This window comes from Haplochromis burtoni, unplaced genomic scaffold (assembly GCF_018398535.1).
Source record: "Haplochromis burtoni strain Fernald_Lab_line unplaced genomic scaffold, NCSU_Asbu1 Contig_28, whole genome shotgun sequence".
NCBI lineage: Eukaryota > Metazoa > Chordata > Actinopteri > Cichliformes > Cichlidae > Haplochromis > Haplochromis burtoni.
The window spans coordinates 157079-182793 of record NW_024582389.1 but is presented as its reverse complement, the minus strand read 5'-3'; the positions used below and the strand labels follow the sequence as shown (position 1 = coordinate 182793).

Here is a 25715-nt window from a genome sequence, read left to right as displayed (position 1 = left end):
TTAATTAAACATGGCCGCTCCAGTAAGGTACCGTCCTCTTACCAACAGTAGAGGGAAGCACAGGCCCATTTCATCATCGAGGGCTGTATTTTTGTTTATATAGCTGACACCTTTGTGGAATTAGTCTTTTATCCACGCCGCCACCCCGCCTTGTAAAAGTTAAACTTGTTATCAGTAAACTCAGCTACAAATCAGGCGGTGGTCACATCCAACCGTCACTTTGTTTTTCTCTGTGATAAACCAATCAGCAAGCACGCGCATTTAAACTCCGCCTCCCGTCAAACAACCGTTGCTTGTGTTGTCAACAGACGACGGAGGACCAATAGGAGCAGAGAGCGGGACGGAGCGAGGGAGGAGAAAAACCAGAGTCTTGTAAAGCTAAAGTTATGTCAATTTAGCTTCAGTACATAGCTTTTGATAATAAAGCAGGAGGACCCCCGAAAAATAAACATGGTGGTTGTACATGTCCCGCCCCTCCAGCCCCCCAAAGTCTAGAAGGACTCTGGTACGTCCTTCTTGTATGTGGTAAATTTCGACTTAGTGTGTGCGTTCCTCATTATCGCTGCACGACACACGAGCGGGTTACGTCATCGCGCCGTTCTTGGTGTTGAGAAGTTGGTAAATATGGTTTGACCTCATGGTGGAGAGAGAGGGAGAGTGGAGAGACAAACTGGATTAAACGCTACCAGCAGCAGCAGCAGGAGGAGGAGGGCGGCTAGTAAATAACCTTTAGCTCCTGCTGTTAGCACACCGTTTCCCAAGATAAAGAGTATCCTCGGGAAAGTGCTGCTGCAGCTCAAATAAACATCGGCTGCTTTGACTCTCCATAGGCGGGCCACTTTATCTGATAAGACCTGGGGAAACCAGCAAAGAGCCCACACGACAGCTGCTGGTGAGTACCTATCGTGCATTAGCTGCTAATTATTATGTACGCAGTCAAGTATATTTTTGGTTGGCCTCGTCCGCTTCTCGTCGCTTCAGCCTCAAACCAGCTGAACGTGAAAAATCCTGCGCAGCGGCGTGCTGACGTGCCTGCCATGACCATGGCTGCCCCGTACTTGTACAAACTTTGTCAAGCTGCAGACCGAGCGCTAATTTATTCGGGACATTTGGAAATCCGCGCAGGCTATTCGCAGCAGCCGTAATGCTAGTTTTAACTCCTTAACGTGGCACGAGTTTGTTGTTATGAAGTCTCGTGCACGGTCGCCTACGAGGAAGTGAGTTAGGAGGAGTTTTAAAAGGACAACTGTCGTTGTGCCCTTGCATTGAAAGAAGAGAGGCCGTAGTGTCTCGTTACGCTGTTAAAACGTGTGTTAAAGCTTAATTCCAAATTTATACGTTTTTGGAAGAGCGTGCACCTAGTGACTAGCATATGTTTATTTCAGGTACTGCGGGAAAAATAAAATTTCGCTTATTTGGCATAAACGGAAGTCAATTGTTGACACTCGTGTACGTGTTTTCGTTTCGGTTAACCTTTAACTGAAACTATTGTTAATAGTTTCCTGTAGTAATTGTACAACTTTCATATCTGCACAACATTTTAGAGCAATCGTTTCAAGAATCAAACACTCTAAAACATATAACACATCTATTACTATGGACGATTATAATTTTTGAGAAGTTTATTTTTTCCTTTTTTTTAATGTCAGTCCCAGTACCCATCATCACCTCGATGTTATATTATTGTTAAAAGTTTTAGTTGTTATATATTATGTGTTTCATGGTTTCTTGTGATACAACTAATAGCATTAATTTGGCCAAAAATCTAATAAAATAGAGAAGCATGCTTTCCCATTTTACCATGTCAGATTATGTACACATAAAAGTGAGGTAGGTCAATCTAAGCCTCTATGAAGTGCTAACAGATAAAAGTGTAACAGCTGGCTGTGATTGCATTATTTTTAATGCAGGAACTGCCTTTGATTGTGCAGTTTATTAAAATGGGAGAGACTCTTCTTTTCCAGGAGTCTCGCAGGACGACGTGAGTTTATTCACGTTTCCCTCATAAACGGTGGTGACGCCACTGCAAAGTTAACGGGAAACATTTCCCACTCTTGGCTCAGGAACGCTTGTCAAGGGCAAGTGATGGTAGACTGTCAGGAAGCCATGAGGTGGACTGAGCAGGATTCAGACGCTGACTAACACTGCTTGGGCTATTTCCATAACGGTGAGACAACAGCTTGAGCAGCAGACAACAGCTGCGGCTTAGGTGTGCATATTTGCCACACAGTCAGTACGCTATTACCAAAATCATACCTTTCAGTTTCCCTCCTCTGGAGATGAGGGCTCGGGGCCCACACACACAGGCCACACACCGACTCTGGCAAATGGGAAGTTGCTCAGCCGATTAGATTTGGCAATAAAATTACATCTTAGTCACAGCCAGAGAAAAATCAACGGCACTGTAATGAATGTGGACCAGGGCACATTCTAAGCCAGAAAAATCCCCCAAAGTGTTTCTGAATCTTGATTTTATAACCGTGGAATCTAAGTACAGTAGGAGATTTGTCTTTTACAGATTTAGGTCTAAATAAACAAGTAAGGGATCTTGGAAGAGGCACATTGTGGGAAGTTAAGTTTAAGATGGCACAGCTTTGTAATTGGAAAGAGTGTTGTATTTCTATAAAATCAAAGACTGAAATTACCTTAAAAACTAGATGAATTAGCTGTACCCTTTATAGCTATTTTAACTTTCAAACTTAATCTTTAAACTTAATCTTAAACACTGTGAAGGAAAGTGAGCATTCAGATTTCTCAAACATGATTATTCCAGTGCAAATATTACTGATCTAAAAAAAAAAAAAAGAATAAATCCTATCACGTCTTTCCACAAACTCTTCATTTCTTCCCCTTCCTCTTGGTTCCTTGTGTCACAAAGTATCCACCATCTGAAAACAGAGCAGCCCTAAAGGAGGATGGATGACCCACTTCTGACTCAGGCGATGTATGTGCACTGCTTCACATACACGCTTATTGATATATTGCGTAGATTCCTTCAGCCACAGCCCCAGCAGCTTTCTCCACAGGCCCAAATCCTCGCCGAGCTGTTTTGGAGCCTGTTGTCACGCCCACAAAGCAGCACCTGTAACATTGTAACAAAAACAGGCAGCAAGCTGTAAGAGGCAGGAATGCAGCGGTGGCTCTGCTGTTTAGATAAGCCTGAAACAAACCCAAGTTTTATTCGTGTCTTAACTCAATCTTGAGATTTGCTTTCAAGCGTTGCCATCACAATAGCAACAGCTTTAACAGTCTGTAAAGATAACCAGGTTGTTTCCTGAAAGGAAGATGCGACATTTTTAGATTCATAGAAAACCAGCCTCGTCGTCCCGTCGCTCGGCATAAAATATGACGGTGGGCCTCGAGCATGAACTCAACACGTGCTCCCACGCTCACTCGTGCACAGAAATAGCTGAAAGATTTATCCCTTGCTCTCCTCCCGTTTTGTTTCCAGTGACATTTTCAGATGCAGCCCTGGACCACATGCACGCATACTCACAGCTTACAAGCATTCGCCTTCCCTTTCTTGTGCCTCCGTGTGCCCAAACAGGGATCGGAGGTCATGGGTATTTTTAGACAGAGTATTAAAGTCCTCTCAAGATGTGACAGCTGTGTATGTTTGTGAGTGTTTCTGTTGGCAGTGACTCGACAACGGGTTTTATTTCTTTCCATTTGCCTTCTTTGTTTCTATGGTCTTTTTTTTATCTTCCCTGAAGAGGTGAACTGACACATTAAAATCTCTGACTGCTTTGTGTCGGAGCTTCCAGGGGAATCGAAGGATGACATTCACCCCGCATTTTTCTCTGTTTTGTTGTCTTTCTGTCTTCTGTTTGTAGTCCATCATGGCAGGTGATATGATGTTGCTAATGCGAGGCCTGGCTAAGCTGAGCCAGGCAGTCGTAGAGACTCAGACCAACACCCTCCGCAGTGGGACAGGTATGTTTCTGAACAATATTCCCTGTGCTTTTATCTTTCTGTTTCTTTGGTAGTCATGTTCCCACTTTACTAAACCAGACATTTCCGTGTGGGACTTGCAGCGACCCCAAAACTGACTTTCATTCAAATGATATGAGGCACAGCCCAGTTAAATCCCCTCCCCTCTGGGAGGAAAACCAATTCATTTGCTTTGTATTGACTGTGTTTTGTGTGAAGGTGACTCCTTCTCGAGTCTGCTGATAGGATAAGGAGCCCAGAGCTCAGCGTTTATCAGGAGCTAAAGGAAGAAAAGAAAATGGTTTGAGGAGGCAAAAGTAGACACAGATGTTGGACACCAGCAGGGTTCAGAATGAGAACACAGAAATCCTGACATCCCTGTAGCAAGCATTTTGTCACTGATAAATGAAATATTCAAATTGTGTCAGTTTTATAGCCAAAACGTGTTGACAGGAAGTTCATTTGTACTGTAGTGTAAAAAGTCACAAAGTTATAAGTAAATGTTTGTAAGTGCTTGAACTGACTTCTATCTACAACTTGATAACAAATAGCGAGTGTTCTTTAATGTGGCATGTCTAATTTTCAGGCAGCTAAAGAACTTTTGTTAGTGTTTCAGTACTTGTTTGGTTTGGAGCCCAACTTGTAATGTAATGTAATGTTAAGAGTTTCATTGGGAGTGACCAGGATGGACATGATTAGAAATGAACACATCACAGGGGCAGCTCAAAATGAGAGGTTTAGACACAAAGTTAAAAAGGCAAGGCTTGGACATGTGCAGAAGATGTTCAAGGGTGTTTAATATGGAGCTGCCAGGCAGGAGGAAAAGAGGGAGACCTCACAGGAGATTCATGGATGTAGTGAAGGAGGACACGCAGAGGGTTGGTGTGGCAGAGGAGGATGCTAGGGATCAGGTGAGATGGGTGAAGATAATCCTACGGTGGCCCTGAGAGACCAAACGCACTGCAACTTAAGAAAACAAGAAAAAGCGTTTTTGGGGAAACAATAACATGACAGAAGAGCTGTGGAAGGGATAAGTGATAAGCTAATAGCAAACATGTGTCTACAGTATTATATATATGAGTCATGCAATGAAAACACACATTACCTGCATCTTTTTCTTGATCACAGCACTGACGAACCCTCTGTTCTTTTAAGTGTGTCCATTTCTGTCACTTCCTCAGCTGTTCTGTCACATTATTATGTCCCCAAACACTTCTGTTGTTTTGTGTGCTTGTTTTTTTGTTTTTCTATTTTGTGTTTTTTTTTTTTTTTTAAATTGCAGTGTTTTTAACCCTGTCGGTCATCGCATGATCCGTATGAAAACAGCACATGAAAAATTAACAGATTTCCCTAATGCGTGTAGTTATTTACTACGTTTATGCTCCGCCCATCTCTGCTTAGACTAGTTGGTTGTTATTTGGCTGTTGAAGGACATTGCAGAGAGCCCCCTGGTGGGCAAACTGTGTAATGTCAACACTCATTACATGGTTGAAGGCTGTTTCTCCATTTCTTCTTTACTTTTATTTCAGTTTAGTAATATAAATGCCGCCACTGATAAATCAGCAAATAGCCAGTATCATACAATAAAATCAACCCACCGATAAATCGATTGGGCTGTAGTCTTCCCACCAGTGGATCTCAGATTGTGACACACTGGGGTGTGTCTGCATTAAGCTGTCCACTGAGGGCAAACAGAATCGTTTTTATGATTGACGACTTTGGAATAATTTTCTAAATAACAGCACAGTAGCCTTGCGTAAAAGGACATCCTGAAGCTGTTTTGTAACTGTTGCTCAAGTTTTAAAAGAAATGAAAGTTTTACAGTTAATAAAGAAAAAGGAGGAATTGGTCCAGGAAACTGGATGGCCACAGGAACGAAGGGCCTTCTGCAATATTCAGTTGACTAATTTTAACCAGAACACTAAGATGCATTGTTCATAATGAAGTTTATAAAATATTAACACAATAGTTGCTTTATTATTAGCAGAAAACAATTTGAAGTTTCCTGTATTTGTATAACCAGCCCCAGGAATAGGCGCTGCTGTCCAAAGTGTCCAATCAGCTGCGGAGCAAGGCATCTCGGCAGCCATGGTAAAAATCCAGGTTTGTGCAGATAATACTGTGTATTTTAATAAATGTCATAACGGTACTTTGACTTTGTTTTAAATGTATGCATTTGTCTCTAAAGGAAATGTCCGGCCAGCAGCAAAGCTATTCCTCAGAGTCCGACTTCGACTTTCCTCCAGATGACAGCGCATTCAACACTTCAGAGTTCAGGGATGAAGGTGCAGACTTCACAGTGGATCACTCAGGAAGCAGCGATGACGCAGCAACAGGGGCGAAGCATGCCAGTGGGAAACACTCAGTATTTGAAGGATACAAAGACCCCAGCAAACAGTTCAGTGGGAACACCAGATCCTACCACCAAGATGTGAGGTAAGAATGGTTGTGCCATAAACGAATCACTGCTGCCGGTTATGGGGGATTAAGGTAATTCTCTTTGCTTTCTCTGTGGCAGACTTCTTAGTGGACGTCAGCTCTACAACCACAGAATGAACAAACATGTGTGGAGGCAGCTTTACTTTCAGCATCCTGTCAGTCAGTTCAGGAGCTACCATCAGGACCCATCCACGATGGGGGGATTGACGGCCGAAGACATCGAGAAAGCTCGAGAGAGCAAGGGGACTGATGGAAAACCACATAAACAGATGGTAATTCCTCTTTCTCATTTCCTGTTCCTTGAACACAAAGATACTCGTTTAAATGATTAATTTCTGCTATTTGTTTCAAATTTTAATGGAAAGTCACATTGCGTTGTGTCTTCTTCAGCTGAGTGAGAGAGCCAGAGAGAGGAAAGTGCCCGTGACCCGGATCAGCAGATTGGCCAACTTTGGAGGTACAGCATTACACTGCGTCTGAGTCATGGATGATTCAGTGGATGTTAATATCTGACTGTATCTGTAGTCGTGCAAGTCTGCATATACATCAGCAGCAAAGTAAAGCTTTGTGTGGCTGGACCTCAGCTTTTAATGGTCCAGATGACATTTATTGGATCCTACATTCAAACTAATATTTGAAAACAGAGTGTGTTCTTTCTGATTACACAGAAGTCAAAGTGAGTCTCTATTAATTGAAAGATCTAGTTGTGTTGGAGAAATGTTGTCTAATTGTTGAGCTTTCTTTGTGCTTAATAATATATAAAAACTGAGTTGGTAAAATTCTAGTCACCTAATCTTGTAATCTTTTAACCTCCCACTTACCTTTTTAGATGAGGTCACTGGTGTTAAGACAGTACTAATAAATTCACGTGACTACATAAGGCCATTTCTAAATGGCAGCGAATACAAAAACAAAGCCCTTAAAGGAACCGAATGAAACAAGACATTGAGAAATGTGTGTAACATGCTTGCCAGACGTTGGAGCCGCACTCAAAGCAAAAACCTCTAGAAATGAGGTCAAGCTACCTCAGCCTTTTCTTTAACTAATCTGCTCCTGTTGAGATAAAAACATGCCCTGTTAGGCAGCTACAAGCTGGCACAGCGAGACACCGGCAGCCTGAAAGGGAGTTTTGCAATCGTGCAGCCATAAAAGGAATGAAATGTGTTTGACTTTGTAGTGCACACGGCTGTTGTTAATCTACTATTTCACCACGTTCACAGTTTTCCATTTATTGTCTGTGACACATTTAATGAATAAATTAATGCAGTTCAGTTATGTACATTAAAGAAAAAATCTAAAATTGATTTTTAAAATTTAACATTCTCTGTCTGGTTTACAATATACTCACTTGCCACTTTTTTATGCACACCAGTATGAGGTTGGACCTGTTTTTATTTTTAGAACTGTTTTAATTATTTGCGGCATAGATGCAACAAGGTGATGGAGATATTTATTAGACATTCTGGTTAGAATTAGACGATCTAATCGCACAGTTTCTCCAGATTTGCACGTCCATGATGCGAATGATCCCGCTCCACCCCATTCCAAAAGTGGGTTGTGGTATTTAATGATGCATGGAAGCACAGATCCAAGAATGGATCCGTGTTTTCATGTTGTTTACGCTAAATTCTGACCCTACCATCAGAGTGCTGCAGCAGAAATCAAGACTCATCAGACCAAACAACGTTTTTCCAGTCTTCTTCTGGTCAATTTTTGGTGAGCCCATGTAAATTGCAACTCAGTTTTCTGTTTGTAGCTGCAAGACTGGCACCTGGTGTGATCTAAGACTGCTGTAGCTTAGCTGCTTTAAGATTCAGTGTGGTTTGCGTTCGGATATGCTTTTCTGCATACCTTGGTGGCAGCAAGTGCTTTTTTGAGTTATTGTTGCCTTCCTGTCAGCTCAAAGCGGTCTGGCTCTTCTCTGACCTCTGACATCAACAAGGCATTTTCAGCCAGAGAACTACAGCTCTCTGCATACTTTCTTTTTTTTCTCACCATTTCCTGTAAACTCTAGAGATGGTTGTGTGGGGAAAACCCCAGTTTTAACTCACCATTCTTCCCGATTCTGATACTCAGTCTGAGCTTAAGCAGGTCATCTTGATTGCTGTCGTTGACTTTATTGACTGATTAGACATTTGTGTTAGTAATCAATTGAGCGCGTCTAATAAAGTGGCTGGTGAGTTAACCATTAGCCAAAGGTTCAATGTGTATCTTCCAGAAAATGACTGAAGTCATCAGCCTGCTACTTGTTGACTTACCTTACAACACTAGAGGCTAGCTGCCTGACGTTGGATGACTTTCTTGCTAACCTTGTTGCTAGCAACATTTGTGTTTTATTTTGTTTCTTTGTTTTTGTGTTGTTTTTTATTGTGGAGTTTGTGTTGCAGTGTGAGTTTACCCTTTTTGTTGACGTTGGTGATTAGGGGATGCAATTTCTAAGCTAACATTAGCTAATGTTGCTAGTGTTGAACATTGAGAGCAGAGGCAAGGTCCTGAAAAAAGACCTCAGCAGCAAGCATAAACACTTCAGAGGCAACAGAGAGCGCTGTGGGAGATCAGCTTTTACATTCTGTTCACACATTAATAGTACGAGACATTTAATACATAAAAAAATACTTCACATTATTCAGTCAGTAACTTTAAACATATCAAGTGTCTCTTCTAATCCTCCAAATTGTGCCACGACAGGATGTTTTTTCAGTGCTAATCTTACTCAAAGCTCTAATGTTCACACAAGCACAGCAAAGAGCTCGCAGCTAGCCTCAGAAGTAGTTTAAGAGAACTGATCGGCAGCTTTTGTGTTGGGAACTTCTCCTCAGACAGATGATGGATCTGTCAGGAGGAGGCACAGAGTCAAACCGGAGCCAGAAATGTGAACGAGAATATAAAGTGGACAGAAGTGAAACATGAACAGCCTCACATAAGTCAGCATGGAACGTCGACATTGCAGAATTTAGCCACAGCTCATTCCAAACAAGTTGGAATTGCAGAGAGCCGCGACAGGTAGAGAGCTGAGATGATTCGGCATGTTGACAGCGGTAACATTTAGAAGGTGTTGAAAAGAGGAGGCGATGCATGAGCCTGGCCTCGACCCCGTCCTTCACTCCCCTACAACATTTGGCAACTGGGACTCTCCACCATTTGACCTTAGAACTGAAGAAGCTTCTCGGATGAGAGGTGAAACGTCTTCAAGCAACTTAAAGAAGTCCAGACGCTTTTCTTTGCAAGCTCCTTTGACTACGATGACCTGGATGACTGAGAACCTTCACAGACAACATTTGGCAACAAAGGCAGACAAGGCAAAAAGCACCAAACCGATTCATTGCGTGGCATCGGCCTCCTCTCGCCGTCGCCTTTCAAGTCACCGTTTCCAAAGGTTTTGCTGACAGTGCAGTTTGGTTCTGAATACCAAATAAACTGACGAGAATAAGCACCGCAGTCATTTTTGCAAACACGTTGCTTTTCTTGAGATCGAATGATGGACAGACACTTGTGCGTGGTCTGGAAAACAAAATATGTCACTCAGAGATGCTGCTGGAAATGCTGATCTCTCTTTGGCTTGACAGTTGCACATGCTGACATCATACAGTTATATAGGTACAGTCACGTAACCGGCTGCCTCATATTCAGTGTTTAAATCTGTGCATTGCAAATCCTCTCTAAACCAGGAAACAAAACACAGGCACATGACATTACTGTGAAAGGAAAAGTTACACGTTAAGTTATGCACACACACACGAAGCAATGATGAATAAGTGCTCAGTTGACTTGTATACATGACACTGAAGCACACCGCGTCCCCATTTGTCCGTCCACCGCTGCATCTCTGCTTCAGAGAGGCCGCTGACTAACTGATTATGTAACGTTGAGTTATGTAAGTTAGAAGCAAGCTCAGAGGAACTTCACAAACAACCGCCCACTTGCGCAAACTCTTTCTTTTAATCCTCTAATTTCTAACATGATTGAGTTTTCCAAAAGCTTTCAGTTTTTTTTGACATTATTTCCATGTTTTGGATGCAACTTTTACTACTGCAGCCATTGCCAAAAACTGACACGATCAAAGGCTTTGTTTGCTTTCTATTTTTGTCATATTTTCTGTTGCATATGTTTTATTTTGATAGGAGTGATAGCAGTTGCAACAGATGGCCTCGTTTAGTCAGGTTATTTACACTCATGACAGAGCAGAGGTGAGGGTCCCGTTAAAGCCGCAGCCTGTCCATACTCTGATTTACTAAAAGGATTTTTTTTTTATACATACGCTGCATGATTTGTGTTTTACTGTCAGTGTAGATGTGAGCTTTGTTTTCTTCTTTTCATCAATTAAAAAAAAAACAGCAGAACATCATCAGATGACGCATTCAGTGCTTTAAAATGTGTTGTATTTGTGTGTTAATGATGAAAACGCATTGGTCTTTGTTGTTGTAATACATTGGTATGTGTTTTGGTTTTTCTGTGTGTTTGCACCAGGTCTGGCTGTAGGTTTGGGTATTGGAGCTCTAGCAGAATTCGCCAAGAAGAGCATCAGACAAAACGGCGCAGAAGGTAACACTCAGAAATGCGCACACGCACACACACGCCTAAGTGGCTCGAGCAGTGAGCGGGATTTACACGTTACAGCTAAGAAATGGATGAAAACCTCACCGTTTGCTTTTTAAAACACTGGCATATTTATTCATTTTTTACATGACACTTGTTCTTAACAGTAGTATACACAGAAAAAAATCTTAGTAATGTTGTGGTGAGGACTCCTCACGGTGCGTTTGTTTTTGGTTTATGGTAACAACATGCAGAGATTTTGCAGCAGCATTCCTATGAATTGCCCTCAGCACCAATCCCTCTTGCATGTTATTACATGTTGCACACTTCAATTAGGCCATCTCCCTTACAGCCTGCCCCCTAAACAGACGTCCCTGCTCTGCTTCGTCAACCTGCTAATCCTGAAACACAGGCTAAGCTGAAACAGAGCGTAGAGGCGTAAATCTGTGGCATTTATGCATCTGTTTGTTGCTATTTATTTTTGTGTGCGCTTTAATCCCAGGCACACACTGTGTGTGTGTGTGTGTGTGTGTGTGTAATCTTCATTAAAGCCTCTGAAGGCAGCGTCAGATGTACCAGAGCGTACTACCTGATGACCTACTGACACACGTACACAGTCACACCCCTCACACATTGGTACAGTCAGATCCACAGCGCTGCGTCCCATTTACCACAGAAGTCGGATACTGGAGCTGCGAGTAACATCACTCCCAAGATATGCGTGTTCTAGCAGTAAAGCTGGAAAAGCAAGATAGTCATCCTTAGCATGAATGCCTATCTTGATAAGGATAGTCACATGCATCACTAGCAGGACGGCTCAACACTTCTTTTTTTGTTTTTTGTTTTTACGCACTGCCAGTGTTCTGCATATAGCTTATATAGTAAGTCACAAATACACAACAGTAGTACTGCACATTGCAAATACGGGGTAGGCTTAAATGTAAGGAGTCTCTAAAAATTGTCCATAATTCCTAAATGTTGCACGAAATATTTCTCTTAAATCCTTGAATTAAAACGTTTGTCCTTCAGTCAAATTCTTGTTGCCTTATTTTAAATTAATTGTGTTGCTGCATAGAAGAAAAACAGTAAATGTGACACAAGAGCTTGTGAACCTGACTGTGCACACAAGACCACAGACCAGTCTTGACAACACTTTGCAGAAACATTGCCTACTTCATATAAATGTGAGTGCCCACATCTGTATGGCGTATACAAATCCCACGATCGTATATATTTGTAGAATTGACAGTTTAATTGGGCACGACGACCTTACGACTACTATCACGGTGGCCACTTTTGTTGATGTTTAGTTTCTGCACGGCCTACATTTGTTACACTGTGTATTTTAATGGTCAGTGCAAATGTTTTAATCTTTCTGGAGCAGATTATCAATCAAGTTATCAAAATAAGCCTCAATAAAAATGTTCAAAGGCTAAAAAAAAAAAATAGCAGAGGAGATCAGACAACTATGTGGGGATAAGTTTAAATTCAAAATATGTGTCACATGACCAAACAAGCACTTCAGGTGCAAAATCTGTCTGTATGGAAAAAAGCAAATGCATACAAATACTTAATGAAATCTGTGAAACGTTTTATGTAATCACAATTAAGAAAAGTAAGTATGATTTTACAGTTATTGTTTATTGGCCTGCTGATTGGATAAAACACTTAACATGCATAACAAAATGCACTACATGCAAATGTAATACTTCTTTTTGTCTTCAGGTGAAAACAGGAAAGCAGTTCTGGACTCGAGCCCTTTCCTGTCCGAGGCCAACGCTGAGCGCATTGTCAGAACTCTGTGCAAAGTCAGAGGAGCTGCATTAAAGTTGGGACAGATGCTCAGCATTCAAGGTGAGAGACGGACATAGTCGCATTGAAATTTAGATTTTTTTTTTAAGTTTTCTGCTGGTGAATAAAAAGCATTCCTTAACCTGGATTATGTGGAGGGAAACGCTCTATATAAAATCACAGTTTTCAGGCTGATTATTGTGGTGCAGGTTAGCTTGACCGTGTGCTGTAGTAGCTGAGAACTTGTAAACTGACTAAGAGTTGGTACAGAGGACTTTTTGGTGAGCTTGTTTGTTTTTGTTTAGTTTTTTTTGCTGTCTTTATACTGCGGCTCTGTGTTGGCTCTAACCTGCATTTAGGTCAGTGCTTGTACACAAACAGATAATCCGAGAGCGAGGCCAGCGGCAGTAAACAAAACAACCAGTGAGTTAATGAAGCCGTGTCAGGTAACAGCAGTAAACCCGTCATCACAGCTTTGTTTAGCTCTGTTGCTACCTCTGCCCAACCTTGATTTGGTGACCTTTTCCTTTGGTATTCGTGCCATCTTTGCCTGAACAGTGCAGTGCAGTAAATATAATAAGCCATGAAGACGGTAGCAGGAGAGAGGAAGGCAGCGACTTCAAAAAAGACCAGGTCAGTCCACTGTGCTGAGACCTGTTGAGCAGTGTTACCATGTCTCTCAAGTGGTGACAAACTGCAGTTTCGAAGTGTGGCTGGGTCAGGGGTTAATGTAATATTCTGTGGGTGGACACACACAATCTCTCTGCTCTTTTCACAGAAAATGTAAAAAGCTGAAATGGAAATGATGATGATAATAATAATAATAATAATAGTAGTCTGCGGTTGACTATATGCAGAGGATAGAAATCCCTGCAGTCTTTGTCCTCTGCTGACATTTATCTGCCATGGCGGGAATGCAGTGCTGGGCAGATGATTGTCTGTTCAGCCATTGTGCTCTTTTAGCACAGCACTCAAAACGGTGTTAACCTCGAGAGGTCTGAAACTGTTAATAAAGTCTTTAATCCTGGTTACATATATCTTCTGCAGTGCCGGCCAAAGCCAACATTAGACACTGGCAATCTATCAGTTTACACAGCGAGTCTGATTTAACTCGCTGATTATGATTATGATGTGGTTTATTGTACTCAAGCAGTAAAATCAGGCAATTATTATGAGTATTAAAGCTTGATTGCTGTATGTGCTCTTTATGTAGTATCTACAATTTTCAGTCCCATTAAACAAAGTACTAAACTGTACTTTTACTACACATTTTAGTAGGAAACTACACAGCAATTTAATCTACACATTATATCGATGTGTCTGGCTTAATTGTTTATGATAAATTGCTGAGTAATTGCACAATTACATTTGTGCTGTTACTCTATATTCCGACTGCTCTCACACTCACACTGTGATTTTTCCTTTTGACAGCTCAGCTTGTGTTTATAAGCGGACCCACAGCTTCACAATCAGCTAGCAAACCGTTGCCTTTGATCATTAACTCATGTCTGTAAAGTTAAGTTGACTCAGTTTTTCGTCTCTAAGTATAAATAAAGCACGGCTGATAAGAACAGGTGACCCACAAGCCAGTCAGCTGAAAACTGCATTTCTCAGTCTGTATTTGATGCACGTTTCTCTCAGATTTCTCACAACCGGCTGCACTTAAATCAACGAGAGTCCTCTGACTGTAGCGAGGCATATCCACATATTCAGTTCTGCACTACAGTCACTAAGAGCAGGATCTGTGTTTGTGCACTGGCCTGTGAGAGAGAGAGGGAGAGCTGCCCCTCACACACTGGCTCAGAGAGAGAGAGAATGTTTTTTTGCATCACGCAGTGTCTAAATGTTACTTTGATCTTTGATGATTAGGCCCTGGTGCCTGTTTCGTACGTGTTTCAGCACCCACTCCTGTGTGTCGTTCATGTTTTTTGGGGTTTTTTCTAAAGTAATGGTGCCGCTCAGGTTGCGTTATGCAACGCAATATGGCAGTGAAAAAATAAGCAAATGGGTTTGCTGATGTTATCACGCTGACCTTATTTAACAAGAGTTGAACTTGGGTCATTCTTTATGCTCAATGATTGCTCAAAGTTGTGGGTAGAGGAGCATGTTTGGATTTTTTTTTTTTTTTTCGTTGGTTTGTTTTAGCTTTTATGAGGGGAATGGCAGGTAAAATGTTTGAGAACCACTTAACGTAATTAAAGATCTCAAGATGTTTTTATGTTTCAGATGACGCTTTCATCAATCCTCATCTTGCCAAGATTTTTGAGCGTGTGAGACAGAGTGCTGACTTCATGCCAATCAAACAAATGACAGTAAGACTGATAGTTATGCCATTTCCTCAGCAACTTATATTTTATTTAATGATTTAAGTTGTATTACATTGTGATTCCTGCCCCTGGCTATTTTGAAAGACTTTTTTTCCAGTGATGCTAAAATCCTACTTGCTCTTGTCTGTCTGCAGAAAGCACTGAATAACGATTTGGGCCCAAACTGGAGGGACAAGCTGGAAATGTTTGAGGAACGCCCTTTTGCGGCAGCGTCCATCGGGCAGGTTCACCTTGCACGGATGAAGGATGGCAGGGAGGTGGCCATGAAAATACAGGTTAGGATAAAAACATGTGACACTGCGTCCTCATGTTGTCAACACTCGCTTAAACTTGCATGCATACAGGAAACGCATAATCTGATTATCAGATGGATGCGTTTCCTTACAGAGGAACATGTGAGCCAGTTATCTCATGCTTTTACTGAATAAAATAGTTTTATTGCTGTGCTAACTGTTTATAGTAAATATGATTGTGTGATCAAATTAAACAAAGTGTTTGAATGTTTTTCTCTCTGTCTGTTGTCTTCAGTATCCTGGTGTGGCTCAGAGTATCAACAGTGATGTCAACAATTTGATGACGGTGCTGAATATGAGCAATGCTCTGCCTGAAGGTGTGTGTACACACACACACACACACACACACACACAGCATCCTCTTCATCTCCCTGTGTCTGCTTCTCTCTACCTGTTTCTGAGTTACTGTTTCCACGACTAGTCCCAATGTTTTTGTCCTGTTTTGTTTGTGTCTGTAGGTCTGTTTCCAGAGCACCTGATAGATGTCATGAGAAAAGAGCTAGCCCTGGAGTGTGACTATATTAGAGAAGCCCAGTGTGCAAGGAAGTTCAGGTATTATGCAGCAAATGTTGTTGTAATCTGAAAGCCAAGCTTGAGAAATATTTTTTCCTTTAATTAAATTACTAAAGAAAATAATTTTTAGCTCATATGGCCAAAGGATTCATGAGCTCATGCTATGGCAATTTACAAGAATTGCTTTTCCTGGGGCATTGCTCAGATTTTAGTGATCACCTAATAGGTCTTCACCCAGATTGTGGTCAAATTTGAGGTTCTGAGTGGATTTGAATTTCTACTAATTTAGCAATACACCCGACCGATGAAAAACTTATCGCTTTGTTTCCATATTTCATAAACATATCTTAAATCCTGGATTTCTAAAACTCAGTCTATGTAAACCTGATTAAACTTTTAAGAAATAAAAGGTGTAGGGTCTAGCTGTCATGAATTCACGTGCAGGAATCTGAGCCTAATGCTATATTACACTGGAAATGGGAAATCAGAAATCTTGAATTCTGGGTCATGATCAGCCCCTCAAGTGGAACTTGCCACTTACAAAAGTCTGAGAAGTCCCACCAACCCCAACTGCATGATTCAAGCAGGATAAATGGCAGTAAAGCTGCAGAAGTTGTATTTGTGACTCTCTAATTCAGCGAGGCACAGAGAACCGACCATGCTGCAGCATTGCATTGTGCTCCAGGTATTGTTAGTGATGGCGCCACCTGGCTTCAGAGCAAAACAGAGCCTGTATTTGTACTCACTGGAACACAGTCACCTCGTGTGTGACCTCGTGTGTGACTTCCAAGTTAAAAGGAAGGTTGCATTAATCTATGTGCTGGGATAAAGTGGACTGTAGACCTAACTGTCATGCCAGTGACAGCACACTATCGTACTCGACTGAATCCCTGATGCACTGATCGAGTATTTGAGCTCACATCATGGCTCGATTCTCCTTTCTGTTCTTTCTCCGCACTGTGCGGTCTGCTCTCCGTCACCCCTGAAACACTCGGGTTACACAGATATAGTTAGCTTATTCCACCCCCCTTTTTAGATGTCCGTTGCTTGGGTTCAAGGTCAGGCTGACTGTGATTGCTAGCCAGTTTTATATATATAGACTTAACACTCTATGTGGAGTGTTGTGTTCTTAAGTTGTATTTCATGTGTTTTTGTATCTGCTCATGTCTGGCTCAGGGAGCTGTTAAAGGACCATCCGTTCTTCTACGTACCAGAGGTGATAGACGAGCTGAGCAGCCGCCATGTTCTCACTACTGAACTCGTTCCTGGATTTCCCCTGGACAAAGCCGAGAGCCTCTCTCAGGAGCTGAAGAACGAGGTACGGATGGTTACGATTACACAAGTTAGTTTGTGCAGAGGGGCTTTCTCAACTGCAGACATTCCTTTCTTAGCGGATCCCAGTTCAGTCAACACACTAAACACCACAAAAAAGCAAAAGCGAGTACAATCTGGCATGTGTTTCTTTTCAGCAGATTGAATGTATACCTTTGTCTTTTCTTTCAGATCTGCCTCAACATCTTGACTCTGTGTGTCAGAGAGCTGTTCGAGTTCAGGTACATGCAGACCGACCCAAACTGGTCCAACTTCTTCTATGATCCACAGGCGCACAGGGTGAGTTTCAGTACAACCTGTTGTGTGTTGTCATGAAGTTTGTTCAGCTGTAAATATAAGTAATATGAAGTTGGCAGTTAATGGGAAGTGGTAACTGCCGTGTGCTCCTCTAGGTGGCGCTGTTGGACTTTGGAGCCACGAGAGGATTTGATCAATGTTTCACTGATGTCTACATAGAGGTGAGACCAGGCAGCTGCTATATAATCATCATGAATGGTGATGATGTATGCTCTTTATGGAGCTTCACTAACTTTTTCTGTGTTGATCTTCTGACTGTGGGATGTTAATCTCAGATTGTCAAGCCTTAAATGACTTTAGTAACTCTTAATGCTTCTGCATGCCAAGACTTTTTGAACAATTTCTTTCATTCTCTCAACTTTGGGGGATCAATTTGGGTTTGGCTCCTTCTGTTTCAACATGATGCTCACCAGTGCCCAAAGCAAGGTGCATACAGACATGGATGAGCGGTGTGGAAGAACTTGACTGGCCTGCACAGAGTCACAGAGCCTCAACCTGATAAACAACCTTTGGGACGAATTTGAGTGGAGACTGTGAGCCAGGCCTTTTCATTCAACATCAGTGTCTGACCTCACAAATCTTTAAAAACAAAAACAAAAAAAGGTCAGAAACTCCCATAAACACTCTTAAAGCCTTCCCAGAAGAGTTGAAGCTGTTATAGCTGCAAAGGAGCCAACATCATATTAAAACGTATGGATTAAGAATGGACTGTCACTCAAGTTCATATGAGCGAATCCTTTTGGCAGTACAGTGCAGGTGCAGCTGTAATATTTCTAGCAGTAATCCAGAGACGAGACAACATAAAGCTCCAGTAGTTGTACATCTCCCCTCAGGGTTTACGTCTTAGTTTTTTCGCTGATGTTGACATTTTGTAACTCACACTTGTACTCATTTGCCTCTGATGATTGGTGAACTCGATCTTAATGCCAAATCAGAAGGTGTTAAAAGACCCTAATTATTCATGGCAACCCAAATCCTCGCAAGAGATTCGAATCTAAATTTGAATGAAGAAAAAGAGAGTGACATGTGCGACCTGTGTGTGTCCTGTGCAGATAATCCGTTCAGCTGCCATGGGCAACAGGGAGGGAGTACTAAAGAAATCTATTGAGATGAAGTTCCTGACCGGTTACGAGTCCAAGGTAATGATCTCTGAGCTTTTTCTGCCTGCTCTGCTTTACAAATGATGGCTTTGTCACTGTGGAGTAGCCATAAACAAGTAAATGAGAGTTGTAAAAGTGCGCAAACATAATGTGTTAAGCATGTGTTTTGGTTTATTAAATTTTTTTGTTCTTTTGTTGTTGTTTTTTTAACGTGTGTTGTCCAGGCAATGGTGAATGCCCACGTGGATGCAGTGATGATCCTCGGCGAGGCTTTTGCCTCCTCGGAGCCCTTCGACTTCGGTTCCCAGTCCACCACCGAGAGGATCCACAACCTCATCCCTGTGATGCTCAAACACCGGCTCACCCCGCCCCCGGAGGAGACGTACTCGCTCCACCGTAAGATGGGTGGCTCGTTCCTCATCTGCTCCCGGTTGAATGCTCAGCTGCAGTGCAGGGAGATGTTCGAAATGTCGTATCAGAAGTACTGGGAAGGCCGCACGCCACCGTCTGACTCGGCATAAAACCAATCAGTGTTTGGAATTATGATGGACTGGATGGGGGGGAAGGGGGCCAACAGAAAAGTGCCCATAGATACCAAAACGGAGGAAGGAAACTGTCGTCGAGCGCCAGCGTGTTGGGCATCCAATGAAAAGACCCGCATACATATCAACACCCATCATTTTTGGTTTGAAAGAGGGAGCAGCAACATGGTGTGCGTGTTGCGTTTAAGGCCAGAAGAAAAAAAGCTGTAAGAGACAAGAGTGAAGGAGAGAAGCAGCCTTGTTTTAGGCGTAAACTGAGTGTAAAAAGGTTGAATTTGCATCTCTTGATGATTTCACGATGATTCTTGCATCTTATGTTGCTGTGTTTTGTTGAGCTTTGGGATACACTGTAAAGTTTGCTCTTTACCGTAAATGTCACAACATTGCATTGCGTTAACTAAGCTTTAATTTTAGGCCAGAATAACAATGCAGGTATTTCTGCTTCTTTTTTAAAAAAAAAAAAAACACATTTAATTAGATATTATGGCTATAAATAATAGGTATTGGTCTAAAAGCAGACTGCAGATAATTACAGTCTTTTTTTTATAAAATAAAAATAGAGATGATGAGAATTAATCATGCATTTTGTTTAGTTTTGTTTTTTGTTTTTGTTTTTTAAAGGGGGTGACAAAGTGATATTTCTCAGCACTTACACACAAGAATGTGTGACTTTAGCATATGTATATGTAGTATACAGGATCTTGTGTATTAATGCAGCCAGACAGTACTAAATGATGTTGTTTATAGCTTGTAGCTTCTAAGGGAAATTGTTTTGGGCATGAGATTAAGTCAAGCTTAATTCACAGGAGGATGAAAGTCTCTAATTTAAATAGGTTCTGTCCTCTTTTTGGGTTTTAAACAGTGTTCATATGGACTAACTAGCCAAGTTAGCATCATTGTTGCTCAAAATTTAAATTCTGTCAGACATAATTCAGATTTCCTGAATCTGAATTGCTTTTTTTCCCCCTTATTTTCAGTCAGAAACTAACAAACCACATGGATCCATGTTGCTCTCTGCTTAGAAATGAATGTTTCCCAGAAGAAACAGGTCATAGCTCACACATCAAACACTGGGCCTGAATGTTCACAAACTACCTGGATGGGAAGCGCTCGTCCTGATAACGCACAAGATCAGCTTGTGGGCTCGGCTCGCTCCCGCAAGTCGGTAATCTCTCCACGCCTCCTTGGGTGAAAAATCCTCCTAACTGGTGTGTGACTGTGAAAGTTCTCTGTGATCTGCTGTGTGAATACTGTTATGATGATATGATGATATGGTGTGAAAATGGGGGGGAGGAAAAAAAAACAAGGTGCCTGATGTTTCTAGCAGATGGTTTGTAGCTAGAAATCTCTACTTTATATTTCATATTAAGCATCACTGAGCAGAGGGTTTCAATTTTGTAATCGAAATGCATTCTTAACTGAACGTTGTAATAAAATATATGAAAAGAGTAAATGTTTGAGCTACTCTGGTCGGGGTGTCTCTGTGTGGGTTTATGTGTGTGTGTGTGGTCCCTGCTTTACGTTATCACTGTTACCCAGGCATATGTGTGTATAACCCAGATTTTGATGTGTGCTGGCCCCTTGGTTAGGTTGTAATCTGTTTTTAAAAGAGAAAACGAGTGAAAACACAGTAGAGGGAGAGAGGTCATCTTCCTTATTTAGCTACGTCTTGGCCAGCAGTGGAGGAACTGGCACAGAGCCTGGGAAATGAGAAGGCACGCTGAAATATTCAGACGATGTGAACCCGCACACTTAAAATATCCGAGCAAATAAATCATGCTGTTACCCGCGCACAGGGAGGTGAGTTGCTTTGGGGCGAGTGGGCGTCGATAGACACACTCTTTGTGATACTTTTTGTTTGGAGAAACCCAAACCTATTGCAAGTAATTTCAGTTAACCGGTGCTTTCATCTTTCAGTGTGAAGTGCATGAAGAACCTGATGTAATTCACTAAATATCCAGCACACGGCGCTGCCGTGTTCTCCCACAGCGGCTTGACAGGTCAGCCGCTGGAGTAGAGACAACATCCTGATGAGAAAACAAAACATAAGCAGCCTGAAGCCAGACGGATAATTATATGGAACTCAGCTGGCTGCAGGTACAATATTGCTTTATTAAAAATATCCGGTGTGCAGAGGCGGGAGAGATTACACACAGCAGCAGTGATTAAATCAGGCACATGTACTTGACACTGAATGCTGTGTGTGTGTGTGCATGAGAGATTCATATAAATGCACACATGAAAGGTCATAAATTATACCTCTGACCCTGAAGCATGTATTTATTGTGTGTTAGAAAATAGTCAAACTAATTATACAACAATTAAGTATTGGTATGGAAAGCTTGATCAGGGTTTTATTTTATTAAATCTAGTCAAATACAGTCTGCTTGTATAAACAGTACTGTGCAAAAGTCTTGAGCTACCCTTTGTTTCTGCACGTTTTGCTAAGAAAAAGGAAAATGGTTACAGTGATATCATGAAAACTAAGACCTGTTGACACTGACTTTCAGTCCAGTTCTTGTGTAATCTGGAATACCTCAGCCTTTCTCCCTGTTTCCCTTTCTTGACGGTGGCTTCCTGATTGCCACCTTTCCACTGAGGCCATTTTGGATCAACAGTAGATGGATCAACTAGTGGTCCAGTTCATCGCTCGGGCCCTGTACCAGATACCAGCTTCCTCAAGGACACACTGCATGGCATGCCGAGATATATAAGTTTTTAGCTAACAGCTCTCTGAGAACTGCCTTGTTAGTGCAAAAAGGCTATTTTATCCCCATCAAAGTGTGTTATTTTTGATGTTTTTCATGGATTTTTCAGGTTCTGTCCAGAGGAAAAAAATACCTTCAGTAAGCCTAAAAACTATTGCTCGAGATCACTTTAAAAATGAAAAGAAATGTTAAAAAATTAGGAGTGCCTCAAGGCTTTCACACAATACTGTATAATCATGTTAGAAAATCTATCTGAACATCCTGTCTATCAAACTATGTATATACATATATATATATATATAACTATATAGAACTACTTTATAAACCCTGGCTGTGTGGCAGTTGGTTAAGACGGGCATCCAGCATCCATGTTTGGATTAAGACATTTTTCTAGCCCACGTAGGTGCTGTGCTTCATCCCAGTGCCATGAATGTCTGTACTGACACTCCAACTTGCTGAGCTGAAAGAGATTTGTCTCAACTGTGGCTGTGTTTACATGACACAGAGGATGGTGGGCGTGTTAGTAGGATGCCGTGGAAGAGACATCTGGTCAGAAAAAGCAAGGGGTAAGAAATCCTTATTTGGTGACCGAAATCAAGTCTGTGTACAATCAAAAAGCCAAACTGCTCTTATACAGCCTTTACTAGGTTCCTTCAGCGTGTTTTTGCACCAGGTTTGTCCTCGTAAGTGTGGAGAAGGTCAATGACACATTTATTTATTTATTTTTTAGCAACATGGGAGTTAATTTTTATGAAGTAATCAAGACCTGCACATCTCAGCCTCTAAATCAGATAAACTCTAAATTGCCTCATATTTGGTAAACACATTTTAACTCCTGGCCCACATACAGCAAATCTGATCTCAAGTGGGCTGGACCAGGAAAAATAATTATAATAACCTGAACAGATGATGACCAACCAAAGATACCTTTAAAAAGCACAATTTCAACAATAAGTAATTATTTAATTTTTAGTAACATTGCTAGAGCACCCCCTTTTTGGTCTGCCAAATAGCTCCCACACTGCCTAAATAATATTGAGGTCCGGTCTCAGGGGAGGCCTATCCACGACCAATAGTCATGTGTCATGATGTGTGTGTTTGAGATCATTGTCATGCTAAAAAGGTTTCCAGATGGTATTGCAGTGGTTCCAGGGGCGTAATTTCCAGTGGGGTTATGACCCCCCCCCCAATAATCAGACCCAACCAATATAACCCCCCCAATAAAATTATGAATTATCTTGCATAAATAGGCTGTTGATTTTCTTTACTCATTTCAGGTATTACCAGCAAAATAGTTGCATGTTTAATCATCTGGGAATTTACCCAGATTAGTTGGTGCCTGTCTTATGCTTGAATGATTCATAGTTCAATGGTAAATGGTTTAACAATCAAACATAAAGATGAAAATGGTAAGGTACAAGGCTGGACTGAGAATAAGTGGGAGAGGAAATGAGTCTGGAGAACTATTCCTCAAGACCAGCAGTTCTTGAGCCACTGGTCTTAAAAATGACAAGACAGTCTGGGGGCAAAATATACAGAAATACAGGGTTGCTCAAGACTTTTGCACATTACTGCAGTTTCTGGATGAAACAGACTTTCAACAATCAAGTTTATACTGGAGATAAATGTCAAACATGTCACGGTCTGCAACCAGCAGACGCGTTCAAAAATACGAGTCAAATGAAAGTCCATCCACAAATGATTTATTTACATAAAAATGTAAAGCATAAATGCTGCTTTATGGTTTCCAGATGAAAAACAGAGACTGCAGCTATTAAACCAGATTGAATGCAGGTGAGACACTCCACAAATATGAAACACCTTTAATTTAGAGGATGAATAACCAAGAAGTCTTTCTGTTAGGTTAGTAGGAAGCAGTTAATAAATGTGCAAGAAGTCATTGTAGTTAATGACTGAGGCATATATTGATTCAACAAAGCACGCACCATACAGTTACAAGTTTCCCATATTTGGACTAAAATGACTTTTAATTGCAAGACTTTTATATCTTTTGCCTCAAACTGCTTAATACCGACGCAGCAAAGCCACAAAAATAAGCCACAATCATAAATTATGCAAGTGGTCATTTGACACCAAAGATTCATGCAGAAAAAAAAAATACTGTTCTACAATTTAAAAAAAGCATAACATCTATTTAATCTTCCCCCTTAAACACACTAAAGAAACACAAAAAAAAACAGGATTGTGACAAAATCGTTTCATATTTAGATCTATGAAAAGAAACTCCAGCACCACACATACAGAAACACATGTGAGAGAACATCAGTCCGTTGTAAGGCATAAGATATCATCACCATTACAGACATCATTACCATCATCATCATTATCATTACCTCTATGTTCACACACTAACACTGTACGACATGTGCACATTTAAAACATAAAAATATTGGTGTTCTCAACTAAAATACAGAAATCTTCCTAAAAGGCATTTGTCTAAAATAACGAATATCATAAAAAAAACTCAAAGTGATTTATCAGCATTACAAAGTATGGGGTAAAAATCACATGAATGAATGAATTTGTATTATTACGAGTCCACTTTTCTATTTCATATGTCATAAGAAATGATTCGCGTACCTGTATTTAAAACGCTCTGAGGAGCATTTTTACTGTTTTCAGCAGCAAACAAATTCCACTGTTAAAATACAGTAAAGTGCTGTTGGTGAGATTTGCTATTGTTTAAACTCTAGTCAGTAGACTAGTCACAACCACTTCATTAGGTACACCTTGCTAGTAATGGGTTGGATCCACGTTTGCCTTCAGAACTGCCTTAACTGTTCGTGGCACAAATGCAACAAGTTGCTGGAAACATTTCTCAGAGATTTTGGTCCATGTTGACATGATAGCATCACATAGTTGCTGTGGATTTGTTGGCTGAATCTCCTGTCCCATCACATCCCAAAGGCGTTCTATTGGATTGAGATCCGATGACTGTGGAGGTCATTTGAACTCACTGTCATGTTCAAAAATCGATGACCTCGGCTTTGTGAGTTATTCTGATGGAAGTAGCCATCAGAAGACGGGTACACTGTGGCCACTGTGGAGGCTGTGGTCTTTAAACAATGCTCAGTTGGTACTCAGGGGCTCAGCAGCCTAAATCTTTGAAAAAAGGCAGGGTGGATTCATGCTTTCATGTTGCTTATGCCAAATTCTGACCCTACCATCTGCATTTTGCAGCCGAAATTGAGACTCATCAGACAAGGCAACATTTTTCCAATCTCCTAATGTCCAATTTTGATGAGCCAGTGTGAGCTCTAGTTTCAGTTTCTTGTTTATAGCAGACATGAGTGGCACGCAGTGGTCTTCTGCTGCTGTGGCCCATGTGCGTTAAGGTGTAGTGCATTCAGAGAAGGTTATTTGAGTTAGTGTTGCCTTCCTATCAGTTTGGCCATTGAAATCTGGCCATTCTCTGATCTTGATCTTGATCTTGACCATGTCTGCATGCCTAAATGGACAGAGTTGCTGCCATGTGAGGTAAACCTAATGAAATGGCCAGTGAGTGATTGAGCTTTACAGTGTAACACTGCAGCTGTTTATTTGCTATTGTAAGGTCGTTTTATCATTTCTATCGTAATCTCTATAAGCAGTCTATTAATGTAAAACACATCCTGAAGCAACACTGACCTTGCACCACTCAGTTAAGTGATTGTTGTTGCAGTCAGTACCATTAACAGCTGCACTGAAGACAAATGTCGGGCTGATTCATCGCTTTAAGAGTCTTTATTGTGGTGGCCCGCTCCCAGCTAAACCCTACCACTGCTCTCAGTCACACATCAACGAGAAACCAAACTTCACATCCACAAGAATCAGGTCTAAACATAAAATAGCTGATGGTGATTTAAACGTAAGCATTTGCAGTCCCTTAAGTCCTGGCTCTTGCCAA

The 25715-nt window shown here is 41.3% G+C and overlaps 1 protein-coding gene across 3 annotated transcripts; it reads left to right on the top strand.

Annotated features, from left to right (window-relative positions):
• The first annotated feature begins 284 nt into the window (after positions 1-284).
• Positions 285-19548, top strand: coq8aa (coenzyme Q8A, genome duplicate a). Of its 3 annotated transcripts, none has more exons than XM_005917596.3 (17): positions 285-505; positions 3834-3933; positions 5954-6033; positions 6119-6366; positions 6449-6641; positions 6760-6826; positions 10837-10911; positions 12631-12759; positions 14923-15008; positions 15158-15298; positions 15552-15633; positions 15775-15868; positions 17006-17147; positions 17333-17440; positions 17554-17619; positions 18511-18597; positions 18783-19548. In XM_005917596.3, exons 1-17 carry the CDS (start codon positions 464-466, stop codon positions 19077-19079), a joined length of 2037 nt encoding a protein of 678 aa, XP_005917658.1. In that variant the 5' UTR covers positions 285-463; the 3' UTR covers positions 19080-19548. The 3 variants fall into 3 exon arrangements, with proteins under 3 accessions (XP_005917658.1, XP_005917659.1, XP_005917660.1); XM_005917597.2 differs by lacking the exon at positions 285-505 and adding an exon at positions 516-892; XM_005917598.3 differs by lacking the exon at positions 285-505 and adding an exon at positions 2952-3715.
• Positions 19549-25715: the final 6167 nt, after the last annotated feature.

What these genes read in the sequence shown, in the direction of transcription:
- coq8aa (XM_005917596.3), top strand. Translation starts at nt 464, where the DNA reads ATGTCCCGCCCCTCCAGCCCCCCAAAGTCTAGAAGGACTCTG. An exon ending in TGCCAATCAAACAAATGACA is followed by an intron (nt 15,009 to 15,157) that starts GTAAGACTGATA and finishes GTCTGTCTGCAG; the next exon opens with AAAGCACTGAATAACGATTT. An exon ending in AGGTGGCCATGAAAATACAG is followed by an intron (nt 15,299 to 15,551) that starts GTTAGGATAAAA and finishes TGTTGTCTTCAG; the next exon opens with TATCCTGGTGTGGCTCAGAG.